Source organism: Branchiostoma floridae, chromosome 3 (assembly GCF_000003815.2).
Source record: "Branchiostoma floridae strain S238N-H82 chromosome 3, Bfl_VNyyK, whole genome shotgun sequence".
NCBI lineage: Eukaryota > Metazoa > Chordata > Leptocardii > Amphioxiformes > Branchiostomatidae > Branchiostoma > Branchiostoma floridae.
The window spans coordinates 26,145,465-26,158,956 of NC_049981.1; the positions used below are offsets into that span (position 1 = coordinate 26,145,465).

Consider the following 13,492-nt stretch of genomic DNA (forward strand, 5'->3'; position numbering starts at 1 on the left):
ATCGATATATGAGTCAGAAACAAGATACTCTCATCGTACTCTGAAGCCTTATATTACATTAAGCTGATTCTTTTGGCAATTAATGAATAGTCATGCTTTGTACCACAGCTTGAAGATGATAGTCAAGACCCCGACTTGTTTTACTGATTGCTGTGTGGAACTACAACTTTAGCCTCAGCAGCCTGTGACAGTGGGGTCCAGCCCAGAGCGTTTGGTGATGCCCATCTTCACCACCTCCTCTGCACAGGTAGGGTGGATTCCCACACTACTCGCCAGCTGTTGGTACGTCAGGCCAGAACGTAGGGCCACCGCAAATCCTTGCGTGACCTCCCCCGCGTTTGGACCGAGGAAATGGAGCCCAACTATCTCCTGGTCCCCGTCCCGTTTACACACAGCCTTGATGTAACACTGCGAAGCGTCCCGTTCTGGGATGTAATATTCCAGAGGCTTGTAGAAGGCATGGTAGATCTCTACCTGGTCGGGACCAAATCTTTCAAGAGCTGCCTCCTCAGAGAGTCCTACAGAGCCGTACTCTAATGGAGTAAAGACCGTGGTAGGGACTTTGTCGTAGTCCATGTGTTCGCGTGTGGCGGCAAACAGCCGGTGTGCTAGCAGTCTCCCTGCCTTGATAGCGACGGGTGTGAGTTCCGGACGCCCGTGAAGAATGTCGCCTATCGCAAAGATGTGAGGGACGGAGCTTTGTTCAGGGTTCTCCTCTCTCCCTATCACCTTTCCCGATTCGCTGTACCACTCGACGCCGACAGTATCCAGTCCAAGTGTGCCCGTGTTCGCAAACCTACCGACAGCCATCATGACTGTGTCAAACGTGCCTTGGCCTTCCTGGCCGCTTCCATCCCTCCACGTGACCTGTAACTGCCCGCTGTCTGTCTTGTCTATCGCCGAGGGAACATGTTGCCGTAGAAACCGAGTGCCGCTCCCCTCCATGTGGTCGGTCACCAAGTCTGCCATCTGGCGGTCGAAACCCCGGAGCGGGATGGAGCGAATCATGACGGTAGTGTCGAAGCCCAGGCCGGTGAGGAAGCCGGCACACTCCAGGGACACGTACGAGGCTCCGATGACCAGAGTCTTTCCTGGAGGCTTCTCCAGCATGAAGAGGTCGTCACTGGTTATGGCATGTTCCATCGCACCTGTTGCATACAGGCAAAGTTGAGGGAAAGTTACTGAACAAGATCTTGGATAGTCCTTCTTTTGTACAACATTCCAAGTGGGTATCTTACCTTATTGCTTTATAGGTTATACACAATTACAGTGATTCATGCTTATAATACTGTAAGTTCATGTACAAAGTGGATGTAAAAACAAGTAATTTGAAGGATTGTTTAATGTAAAGCAGTCACTTAAAACCTCATGACCCAGGCTAATGGAATGAATGAACTTTAATGCACAGGACACAATGTATGGCAAAAAAACAACAACAACTAGAAAGGCAACATTTTTGAAAAAAATGCAGAATGTGGGCGAAGGGAAAAGAAAGCAAAAATCGCAAGAAAAGAAGCATCAAGAAAGGCAACATTTTCGCGAAAATGCAGCAAAAAAATGAAAAAATATTATCTATCCACGGATTCGATCCCGTAGCGTTGATTTACCACGCGTGAATAATACCACTGAGCCAGTGCTACATCACGTTACAGGTGCACGATTTAACAGGTATCTAAATGTATTGCGTAGCTTGAACACGTCCGTTCACCGTTGAATTTGCAAGATTCCAAGGTCCAATTTTCTGAAGATAATGTTTTTGTGTGAAAATTTATCAATCTCGTTCATTCCATGGCGGGCAACTTCTTCCTTGAGCGCCTGTTTGATCGCCTCAGCTGCTATGGTATTATCAAACTGCATGCCGAATACCATATTGTGTTCTGTGCGTTGATTGGTTCACCTCTTCGTACACCCGAGACAGTCCGCGACTTTATTCCAATCAAAAAGCTGGAAACGCGGAGTATATGTTTACAGCTTCCATTTTTTCTGAGTTCTGATTGGCTATTATAAACTCAATGCCGATTGTGTTCTGTGCGTTGATAGGTTCACGTCTGATGTAAAACCGAGAAAGTGAGACTTTAAGCCAATCAAATAGCTTGAAACGTGGAGTACATGTTTACAGCTTCCATTTTTTCTGATTTCCGGGTGGAATATGCAAATATCTGAGGAAAACTAAATGTGTGGCTTTGCCCACATAATAAGCATGATTTGATGTTTATCATATTGTTAAATTTTGATAAAGTGGCATCCCTTAGAGGATAGTACAGTACAACTGTCCACTGACCTGGAATATCAGGGTACTTGGGTCTGCCTCCCACAGCTAGGACTATGTTACTGGCTGTCACAGTCTTCTCCTTCCCATTGGCTGATACCACTCTCACTGTGTGGGGATCCAGGAGGGAGCCCTTCGCATTCTGATAGTCCACCTGAAAAGTCAATGTTTGTTTGTTTGTTTGTACCTTTGTTTATGAATGAGAAGCTCATCAAATATGCCTGTAGGCTGAGCTTTCAAGTGGATTTCTACTGCAGGTACTGCAGAGAAACTTCTGGTTTTGATGTGTTTTGATGTTCTGATCATGCTGTGGTTCAGGGAATTTGAGTTGTAGATAGCTCTCTGGGCATAACAAAAGAAATGATTAACAAAAGAGCTGAATATTATTGGCTGTATTCCATGCTAGAAGTTCCAAACGTGCAACATATGTAACTTAAAAAGAGAGGTGAATGTAAACTACATTAATCATGCAAATCGGGCCCATTTATATGATTGCTGAGGAAATGTTAAAATAACACTCTTTGCCTAAGACCTTTTCTGTCACTTGGGAGGCAAATTAGGGCCTTATTTGCACAGACAATGAGACACTTTTATAATATGACAGTTGTCATTGGTCAACATCATTTGGCAAAGGTTTAAGATTGCGGAAGCATTTCCTCTTATATGACATCTTTTTTGCTCAAAGAGGTTATATAACTTGCTTTGCTCCATGAACTACATGTATTTTTTCTTTATAAATTTAATTTGTTAACTTGCAAGCTTCCAACAAATTGTTTCCTGTAGTCAAACCTGTAAAGGGACCATCTCTAAATCTACATTTGTTAAAATTTCCATAAAACTTTATCAAAATGCTTGATTTCTTGTGTCACCTGTTTGTCCTTGAGCTGCACCCTGTGTCCCCAGTTGAGAGACTTGACGTGCTGCTGCACCACAGTCGTCAGGGTTGTCCAGTCAATGGTGGGATCCACATGCGCATTCCAGCCGTACTTCCTGAAAGTAGTGTTTCATGTTGAGAAACTTAGAAGCAAACTTTGTATAAGTACATCGACTAATGGTAATGTTTCACAAACGGTCAGAAGCTATACAGCTGGTGCCAGCTAGCCTAACCTGGTAGCCTTTCAGCCTTTAATGGCCATATTATCAGATATCTTTCCAGCAAACCTTTCCGATTACTACCGTTCTAAATGTGAAATAATTGAAACTAACAATCCCTCATAACCTCAATGAAAAGTGACCCGTTGGGTGATCTGAACGTCTAATGAATATACAAATCAAAGAAACAAGCAAACACAGTAAAAAGTGCCCTACTCTAATTGACAAGACACTCGGGAGCTCCCGATGGTATGGTTACCAGGTTAATTAATCTCAAAGCAGATCCTACAGTAGCAATAAGATACAATGTAGCATTAAAAGCTGACAAAGGCGTGAAGCTGGCCTAGGAGTGTGTTTGGCTACCTACATGGCAAATGTACACATCTTGGCTGACTACACTCCATGGCCAGTTTGGTACTATCTTATGCCATCACACGATCTGCTTGGAGATTACAGGCTAATGTCAGAAGTTACCAGACTGCTGTCCTTACTTTGAATCCTGTACAGCATGCCCCAGCAGTGCTGCATGGTGCATCAGTTTCTTGGGGATGCAGCCGACGTTAACGCAGCAGCCCCCCAGCCCCCAGCGGCTACCCTGGGGGGAGGGGTCCACATAGTCAAGCACCAGGACCCGTGCACCCAGCTGGGCGGCTTCTTTAGAACAGGCCAGTCCGCCGGACCCACCGCCCACAACAACCAGGTCATAGTCATGTTGTACAGTCGACGAAGTGGATAGGCTGCAACAAGAGGTTGGATTTTAAACATTGATTATAACGTTAAACCTTTCTTTTTCAGGATTTATTTGATTCTTTTCAAATATTCTAAACCTCCTTCCTTGGCAAAATGCGCTAGTATCCATAAGTGTCCGAAGCTAGACAAGTTCGTTTACCAAGATATACCGTTATAACGTTATAACGTTAATCTAAAATTTAATAATACGATGACTACGGCCGCGTGGCGCGTTGGTACACCCGATCCCTCGATCTCTGAAGTTAAGCAACGCGCGGTCCGGACAGTGCTTGGATGGGGGACCAACCAAGGACGTCCGGATTGCTGTAGCCTCACGAAGCTTTCCACGAAATCGTCTTCCGGGAGGGACGTAAAACGGGGGTCCCGTGCTCGAGGAGGTGCCTCGACCACGTTAAACAGCCTCATTACCCTCACTTTGGGTACCTACTGGCTGCAAAATACACCCAATATTATTATCATTATTATGACAGACATCAGATGACTATTATATGACAATGACAATATTGGGGCTAAATGCAGTCAGATTGGTACAAAGCCAAATTAAAGGGAGTAAACGGAAAACTATACATATACTATAAAGTACGTGCTTCTTCTCTCTTCTTAAAGCATGTGTAGACAAACTTACAGAGTTTTTCCAGTATATCGTAGTTAGATGATGACATGAGGTATTTGAACAGATCTTCCTTCGTTAGGTGCGCATATTTTTGGCGACGCCACAGCGTTTCGCAGATCTTTGTACAGTGAACACTCAAGGACAAAGTGTACTTCGTTTTCTACATACATGAGACTCTTATCGCAAAATATACATAGTCTATATACAGGAGGAGTTCGGTTATATCTACCAGCTTCAATTTCCAGTGGGTGATCGCTGATCCTTAGTAGTGTGGCCCCTCCCCCTTTACGTTTTGTAATCAATATTGTTAAAGTTATATCACTGGACATTTAAAGCCTAAGAAAGCTCTATACACGCACTGACCTTCTTACAAACTTTGAAAAGCCGAGAGTATAAAGTGATGGTCTTTTCGTATCCCAACGGAGCTGCAAACAGCCGCGAATGCAAGCTGCATTTCGCGGAAAACCCACTATGGGGGCCGCCATCTTGTGGTGCGGCAAGCATGCACTTTGATGCAATATCGCTAGGTGGCACTACTGAGTGGTGCATATATTGATCTCCGAGCAGATGTCTGCACGCGTCACTCAGACTGTGACATTTTGTGACATTCTGTAGTATGAGGGGACCTGACTGCTTTGCTTGTGCATATATGTAGCGTTTCCTACGGCTGTAAAGTGGCACTAAAATGAAATGGAAGAAATAACTCCAAAACACACAAAACGATAGAAACGATAGCTGTCATCTGCCATTTTGTTTCGACGGTGTCCAATACACAACTGCAGTTCTCAATCGTATCGCTAGAGTGCACTATTGCATGGTCATTTATCAAGTTTAAAATGAAGTTACTAGTATCTTTACTTCCTTGGACAACATTTAAATCAGACAACATTCCAGGCAAATGTAATTTTCTATACCACGGATATTTATTTTTCATGCAACAAAATGTAGTAAATACCAACTACTACGATATGATAAGTACAAACGCTCATTGATGGCGGAAATTGGAAATTCTAGCATTTACAGATGTTGGCAGCGCTGAGAGGCAGACGACACTTGTTTTCCTCATTTCCATAAAATTTGATAATGCCTCGATATGCCCCAGTACTTACTGGCTGGTCAGTTGTAAAACGGTAAAAAACCATCCGTCGTTTAAATGTTCGTCATTTATTACAAAATCTAAGCGCCGTTACCACTTTCCGAGCCAGTGCAACACATTGAGATACACATAAGTATCGATATCTAATTGGACGATATCCAACAAAAGTCACGGAGAAAAACATTTTTGAAGTGTAAAAAACGTCGGAGAAACATTCAAAGAGGAAACAACACTGTCAATGATTCTAAGTACAATGTACATTTCAGTACACGCATACTGTATATGAATATATACACATTTCTCAGAGCTTCCATCATTAACGTACGTTTGTCATATTTTTCCTAGTCACTCTTTCCACATTTTCTACCGAAAACTCCCATAAAGGATTGTTTTGCCTAGAGCTAGCGGCTTCCCTCAGACGACCGCGTCACCATGCCGATATCGGCGGGACTGTAGGGAGGTTCGCTCAGCATACTAGACGGGTTCCTGTACCACCGCCACCAAGTGGACGACTCGCCCTGCGACGTGTCCTCGTTAAAGTTCCAGAGGTGCTTGGGTACGGAGTAGCCCGTGTGCACGGTGATGTTGCCGTGGAACAGCTCCACGGCCGGGTATAGTCTCTCCGGGTAGCAGGCGCACCAGTACTGCATGTAGCCCTGCTCGAACCGAACGTACATCGTGTCCAGGGGAGCCTTCCGCTCCGCGTCCTGGAAGATGAGGAGTCCCCGGTCAGAGTCCATCAGCACGCCGAGACGGCGAACAGGGAACACGCCTTTCCACAGTCTCTTGTGCTCCCGACCCTATTATATAGAAATAAAGGCGGAAGATGGTCAAGGTATTAATAAAAAAACAACCAAATTTACATAAAATCACATCAAAAGTTATTGCACAACTATGTAACGAACAATGTATAACAAACGAACATGTGGTACTATGTAATTATAACGAGTCTAATATCTACGTTATTCTACTTATAGAGAATAGAAACAAGAGTAAAAGTATGATAATCAAGACAGAATGTGCTATGAACTCTTATGGGAGAATTAGCAAGAGCAGAAAGTCAAGGTTCTTAAAAGATGCGTACATTGAAGTAAACATGAGTAAAAGACACGTATTTACTAGTTACATCACAGGAACAAGAGCTCTTGAACTTGGGGTACCTACCTGATGGAGTGTGACGTAAGAGCCGTCCACGTGCGTGTGACGTAAGCACCAGGACAGCTCGTTGGAGCCCAGGTGTTCGTCGCGGGGGGTCATCCGGAGAGCCACGCCCACCGAGTAAGACATGCTTTCCCTCACCGATACCTGGCACACAAATATTCTGTCATAGTCCTGTTCATTTATAATCCTTCAAAACTTGACTCAGTTTTTTATTTGCTCCAGTATATTACTCCAGACTATAGGCTTCCTAAAGTATTGCGATCTTAGTCTATTTTATGGAAGGACAAATATTATTTTTCATTTCTTGTTGATAGCATTTTCTTATGATAAGTCGAAAATGTTTACGTTTCTTTGTCTACGGATGAACTGACCATGAAAATCAGATCAGGCGGACAACTTTAGATGAAGCAGCTGATCGGTAACCAACTTATCAGTCCCAGTCTTGTCTTTAGTTCAATTTTTTTACATGTAACGTTACCCTAGTCTAGCCTGTTACCTCCAAGTAGTGCTTCCCAACTGCAGGGAAGGGGGTGTCTCCCAGGACGGAGTAACTGGCACCGTTGAACCGTTCGCACACGCTCGGGCTCCTGATGTAGTGGTCCTCACCGTCTTCAAACGCCACCGTGCGGTTCCGGTTGGAAAGGCTCAAGTAGCTGTGCGCCGTGACAGGCCTGAACCGGAAGTCAAACCCTGAAATAACAATTGTCGGAAGTTCAAAAATGTTGTAACTTAATATCAGATGGCAAGTTTTCTCAATATTTCGGTCGCTGTTTCGAAGGTTAGGGCATTGTACCAAATCTATAATTATCTATACCTCTCTCCGCTGTATTCTATAAGAGTCGGCTGCTAAATTTCTGTATCTTGCAAGATACAGAAATTTAGCAGCCGACTATTATTTTCAAAACACCCAAGTAACGTGTTATCAAGCTGTAACTTTTTACAGCCAACAAATTAAACCCTCCAGCACATGATTTAACTCGAAAAACGTAAATGCTCCATGTACAACCACAAACAAGCAAATATCACTTTTCGTACTCTCCAAGCAGAGGTTCGGCTCTGGCTGTTTTTACGTGTTTCTAGGTGTTTTTATCGGCCTGTCTATTTTGTACCGTTTCCTTTTATGTCTCGCGGTCAGTACAACATTTAAAGCAAGATAAAACGCCCAAAACATGTAGAAAATAGCCGGAGACAAACCTCTGCTTGGAGAGTACACTTCTCGCCCTCTTTCCCTTCATCGGAGAAGAAGCGCTGCCAATGTAGCTGTTATCAAACACACATACCCTACCAACACCTTCAATAAAACAACGTAGAAGTCCTCAAGACAAAAAGATATGAAAGTCTTACATTGACTTCTACGAACTACATTTACCTATCTATAACAGTCTGCAATGATTCACATCTAAAATACTTCCATCGCAAAACATATCTGTTCCTTTATTTCTATTTTGTACTTATTTGATGCTGGCTAGTGCACCTTGTCAAGACTTTGAACATGTTTTGTTGTGACCTGTTCTCAGTCTAGTGTTGCAAAACGTGAAAGAAAGTCGTCATTCATTCAATAGAGGCGACGAAGCTACATAATCGGGTTAAGGCAATAACGATGGAAAGTTTGTGTCGCGAATCTTCACGCAAATATTACTACGAAAAGACGCCGTCATCCAGCCCAGGTCCCCACCCCTACCGTGAATGCGGGTGACCATGCTTTACAACGGACGCCTTTGTAACCTTAGCTCATAGCATCTTTACTCCACTATTCAAGTCTTCTAGCTCACCCATATTCTACCAAAACACAGGGATAAGTTTTGTAAAGGAGATTGGCTTAAAGCTATAATACGTCTATAACGAACGCCCGCGGTTATTTTGTTTACTTATCGACTTAAGTACATTTATTTGTGATATTTGAATATTTCATCACATATATGCCCAACATCCTTTGTAAGATCTAATCGATAAGTTGTAATGATTGCCCTGGAGATGAGTGGTATGACGGTGCGTGCCGACAGCACGTTCTGTACGATTGTTTCCGCCCAAAGCAGGTGAGAGTCTTACCGACAGAGGTGGTCACGGCTGGCCGCCCAGATTGTACCCTTATGTATCAGGCAGGTCGGGGAATGTGCCCCGCTATTTAACATGCTTAGTCTGAGGAACAAAACCTGGGTTAGGAGACACAGCCCGCATTAAGAGACCGCGGGAACTGTGAATGGTCGGAGTGAGTGCTCTTAAGGAGGCTTTAATCTGACTAATCTGTCACGAAAGGTGTTTCTATAGGCTCAGGGTGTCAAATCTTTCGCGGTCCTGACAATACATAGATACAAGGCGTGTCCAAATGACCTGCTTTTCATCATTTTCAGTGGCAGAAAAAAATCCTCTGAGATTGCGCCCACTCCCAGTCAACAAAATTTCCAAGGTATCAAGTGATAAAACATTTGGGGTAACTTCAATCGTTCATAGCGCTGTATTGTTATGTGTGGAAAGTAATGTAAGACATGTAAGAGAATGACTATGATACTTTCTGTGCAGTACAAACTCAGGCACGGACACAAACATACACTGCGCACAGAGTCTCTCTCTTCCTTTCTCCCCACACTAAAACACAGTTGACGCGTACTTCCTCTCTGTTCTGACAATCTGTTCCTGCCTGTTCCTACGTCATGATGTTTTAAAGCTTTGAGGTGTGCTATGTCACCGACATGCCTCCTCACATCTCCCTTTTTTGTTCTGCATTGTACCGTACAAAAGGCAGGGGGATAACGAAGCAAAGGGAAAGTCATGTCTTTGTCCTTGATTCTCATCCCTGACTGAACGCGAAGAGAGAAAAACGCTGACCTTTAAGTCACCTTTCACGTTGTTCTCTCCTAATGAAAAAAGTGGCCTCATATTATAACACGGAGCAGCGAGAAGGATGAATACGGTCGCAGTGTTTGGTGCCAACAAAACTAGCAACAGCACTGCTCTACAATGCTGACAAGTTGAGACAGCCTATAGCATTGTATTCTCATAGACATATAGCTTCAAAAATGGTCAATATGGGTACACAACTTCGTAAGAAAACTCACAACAGAACCGCTTTATTTACAAGTTATCACAGCCAGGACATTGTTTTAACAAATCAAATTTGAATACCCAAAATATAGGCCAATGATATGTATTATTTGCGAAAGGGAAATGGTCTAGATTTTCTATAGCAAATTTCTCAAATTTACCTTTGTGACAATAGTAAGACCTTCAAACGTCCGTGCATAGCACAATTACTGAACAGTAGTTTGATTCTTGTATTGTAACATATATTTACAATGAATTGTTGACTGTGTAGAGAAAAAAATAATATACAAGATGAAATTGAAGCCATCATAAATGTCTAACCATACTGCAACAAGCAGTACACAGCATTACACGACAGAACACCTTGTACAATAAATCTAGCGAACATGTACACCTTTACCGTCACCTACCCTCGACGTGAGGTAACCCATAGCAACACTTACACGTCATGCCTCCTTGCACATGACAGGTGTACATAAAATCTCCACAGGTGACCAAAGGTGGGGAGAAACCTGTGGATCTGAAGTACCCAGCACTCCCTCACGGGTCCATGTATCATTTACATTACCCCGTGCTTGGATATACATCAAACACTCAACACGCTACACGGTAGCAACCTGCTATATAACTTTCCGTACGTTTGGTTTCTTGTGTAGAAAGCTAGCACCAATCCGTTATACTTGGCACAAAGAAAGGCCATGTACACAGCGTTATCTGTGTTTATACTGCGGAGTGCTGTTTGCAAGGCAACATGTAATTAATGGCGATAAAGGCGCGTATACACAGGAATCATACACGGGAGAGCCCACAAGAAGGCCCAGAAGCAGGGACTGTTGGTTAAAACGACCGCGTTTTAATGGCATGTTTGACATCTAACAGCCACAATATCATATCATTTCGTCTCCATTTGTTACGTAGCAGCCAATACAAACAAGGGCTACTCTTATAGTTCCCGTGAGGCATATATATTCCTCTCAACACTGCCCATGGTATCAAGTTCTCTTCTGCCCGTATACCTGATTGTTTCTATTAAAAGAAAGGTTAAAATAACAAACATAGAGAGAAAGTAGACTGCACGAAGCTGTGTTTTCATGTTAAAAAACGTATACGTAGTTTGATACACCAGTTAAGCTTACTGAGAAAATATCATCTGAACTTGTATATTCACAGTTTTGAAAGTACATCGCAAAAAAATCTATGAACTGTCATTCTCTGTGAAATATATTCCTTTAAGTCATCTTGTAAGTTTTAAACGCACTTTGTCCACGTAGGCACTGTCTATAATTTAGGACCAACTGTGCTTACAGTATGCCTTGTATTGCTAAGCTATACTAACACGATAATTCATTAATCAAAGATCAATAGAAGAGCACATACCTGGTAGTTTGGTTGGCGGTAACCGAATGGTCAGTTCGGACAGCTCCTCTTTCTTCTTGTACAATATCGTCAGTAAGTCGTCCCGTTTGCATTTCTTCAGCAGTGCCTCCAGAAGACTCATGTTCTTCTCGCTCAGCAAGCCTTTAGACTTGAGGATCCGGAAGAGTAGTTCTGGTGTCTGTGCGGACTGCAGGTCGCGCGAGGACAGGTACCCGCGGCACATGTGGTACATGATCCCGAAGTCTGTGTCAGTCGTCATGCCGGCGATCTGGTCCAGGATCTGACGGAACAGCCGAACCCGAGGGTTCGCCGAGGCTGTCCGAGGCCGAGGCGGCATGGCGTCTTCCTTAAGTCTGACCAACACCCTTTTTCTAACAGTTAGACACTTATGAAGATCTTTGAAGTACACCACTTTTGCTCAACTTCTACAAGAAAGAAAAGAAGGAAAGTTTCTTTGGACACAGCACATCGCCAGGAAAAGAAAAGCACCTCCTTTTTTCCTTCATTGCCTGTAGTTCACGCGAACATGAAATCTTCCAATGTCACTAAGATCTTTCAGTAAAGATCAAATGTCCTGGATCTTGCAGATATCACTTCTTGCTGCCGAATAAATGTGTGGTGATGGACAATAGAAAGTAGCAGTCTTGTGTTACCAGCAGAGGGTCCGCCGTCAATGTTAGCAAACAGTGGCTCCGATCTTGATTCTCGGGAACCCTTGAGACACGGAAGAAATTCTTCAGCCGACTGATCAAAGAAGTCAGTCGTTTAGCTTCAGCCCCACGTTTAGCTTCAGCCGTGTTCGTGAGGTAAACGCGTTTTCCACCTGACGACACCTCACAGACCAGCACACCTGTCAGCACCTGTAACCACGTCTCCTGGCTTCCTCTCGCCTCGCCGGTTCTGTAATAAGCACGGCTTACACTCAAGTGCCACACGGTGCTCTGCCCGGCAACACCGGTATCCAGGGACTTTGACCAAAGCTTGTTGTAAAGAACGTTACCTATTAGTAGTGCGGCACCTGCACTACTCTGCCTGTTTGTGGTAGTCACACACCAGTGCCGCCCGGCTCTTTTTTCCTCCGTCCTTAGTAACAGGCCCGCCCCCTGGTGGCTAGCATTACAGCGGGAAACAATAGGGGAGGGGGTCACTGTGGATACTGTTTCTTTACCCTTAGCGGGTGGCACAGATCTTTACACCTGACTTCTAAGTAATCAGAATACACGTGTCTCAGGAATGGTAGCACTGGGTTGGCTTTATTTAGGGTTGGTGCAGGAAAACAAATGCAGTTTTGGACAGCAGTTGACAGTTCCATTAGTGATCGCAAGGAGCGCTTTCTTTGCGACGGTGCTGTCACCGCAGAGTGAAGAGCTGTACAAGAGCCTGTACAAGAGGGCAGGTTGTTTATTTTCTGTTGTAAATTGACTCCTGTTGTTCAGACAGATCACAACATCTTGTCAAAATTAAATCAGTAATGTTTGTCGGCACAGGTAGACCGACGGGACGAAGAAAGAGTGTGTGAAAGATTACGTGGTTGGGGTTTGGGCAACTTCTGATTTTGGTATCAAACATGTGGTCGTCAAAACCCCATACACATTCTTACGCTTATAAACTTCTGTCTCGCCCTCAGTGTAAACATCATGTGATATAGAAACAAATGAAATAGACACAAATCAATCCAATCATCAGACACAGGCGCCTTTCATTTATTGAAACTTGAACTTCAGGTGGTCCAATCATGACTGTACGACAGAAGAGACTCAGTGAAAATAGCAACAGTAAAATGGAGTCCCGTGGACACCGATAAATGCATCACAGATGTGTAATACGATACCATAATGTAAAGGTCAAGTTTTCCATTTGGCGGCTTCCCTCAACCTTCAGGGAGTCAATGACTTGGCTGGCGTCAGCACGTCCAACAGCGGCGACGGGCCGGTTCAGCGCACTAACCACACGGCCAAACTCTCCAAGTGTGAGCTAAAGGGCACGGGAAGACATTTTTCTTACGGCTTCCTCCGCTTAAGATTAGAACACCCTTGCGCGGATGATATTAAACTTGGAGCCGGAACATGCTTTTCTCATTATTCAGCAATCT

The 13,492-nt window shown here is 43.8% G+C and overlaps 2 protein-coding genes across 2 annotated transcripts; both read right to left on the reverse strand.

The window, feature by feature from the left end:
- Positions 1-10: 10 nt before the first annotated feature.
- Positions 11-5,249, reverse strand: LOC118412267 (thioredoxin reductase 2, mitochondrial-like). Its single transcript, XM_035815000.1, has 5 exons — positions 5,088-5,249; positions 3,853-4,098; positions 3,139-3,259; positions 2,282-2,423; positions 11-1,148 (listed from the first exon to the last, which is right to left on the reverse strand). Exons 1-5 carry the CDS (start codon positions 5,207-5,209, stop codon positions 175-177), a joined length of 1,605 nt encoding a protein of 534 aa, XP_035670893.1. The 5' UTR covers positions 5,210-5,249; the 3' UTR covers positions 11-174.
- Positions 5,250-5,633: 384 nt separating this feature from the next.
- Positions 5,634-12,538, reverse strand: LOC118412482 (fibronectin type III and SPRY domain-containing protein 2-like). The gene is made up of 4 exons (XM_035815368.1): positions 11,401-12,538; positions 7,478-7,671; positions 6,985-7,125; positions 5,634-6,620 (listed from the first exon to the last, which is right to left on the reverse strand). Exons 1-4 carry the CDS (start codon positions 11,735-11,737, stop codon positions 6,222-6,224), a joined length of 1,071 nt encoding a protein of 356 aa, XP_035671261.1. The 5' UTR covers positions 11,738-12,538; the 3' UTR covers positions 5,634-6,221.
- Positions 12,539-13,492: the final 954 nt, after the last annotated feature.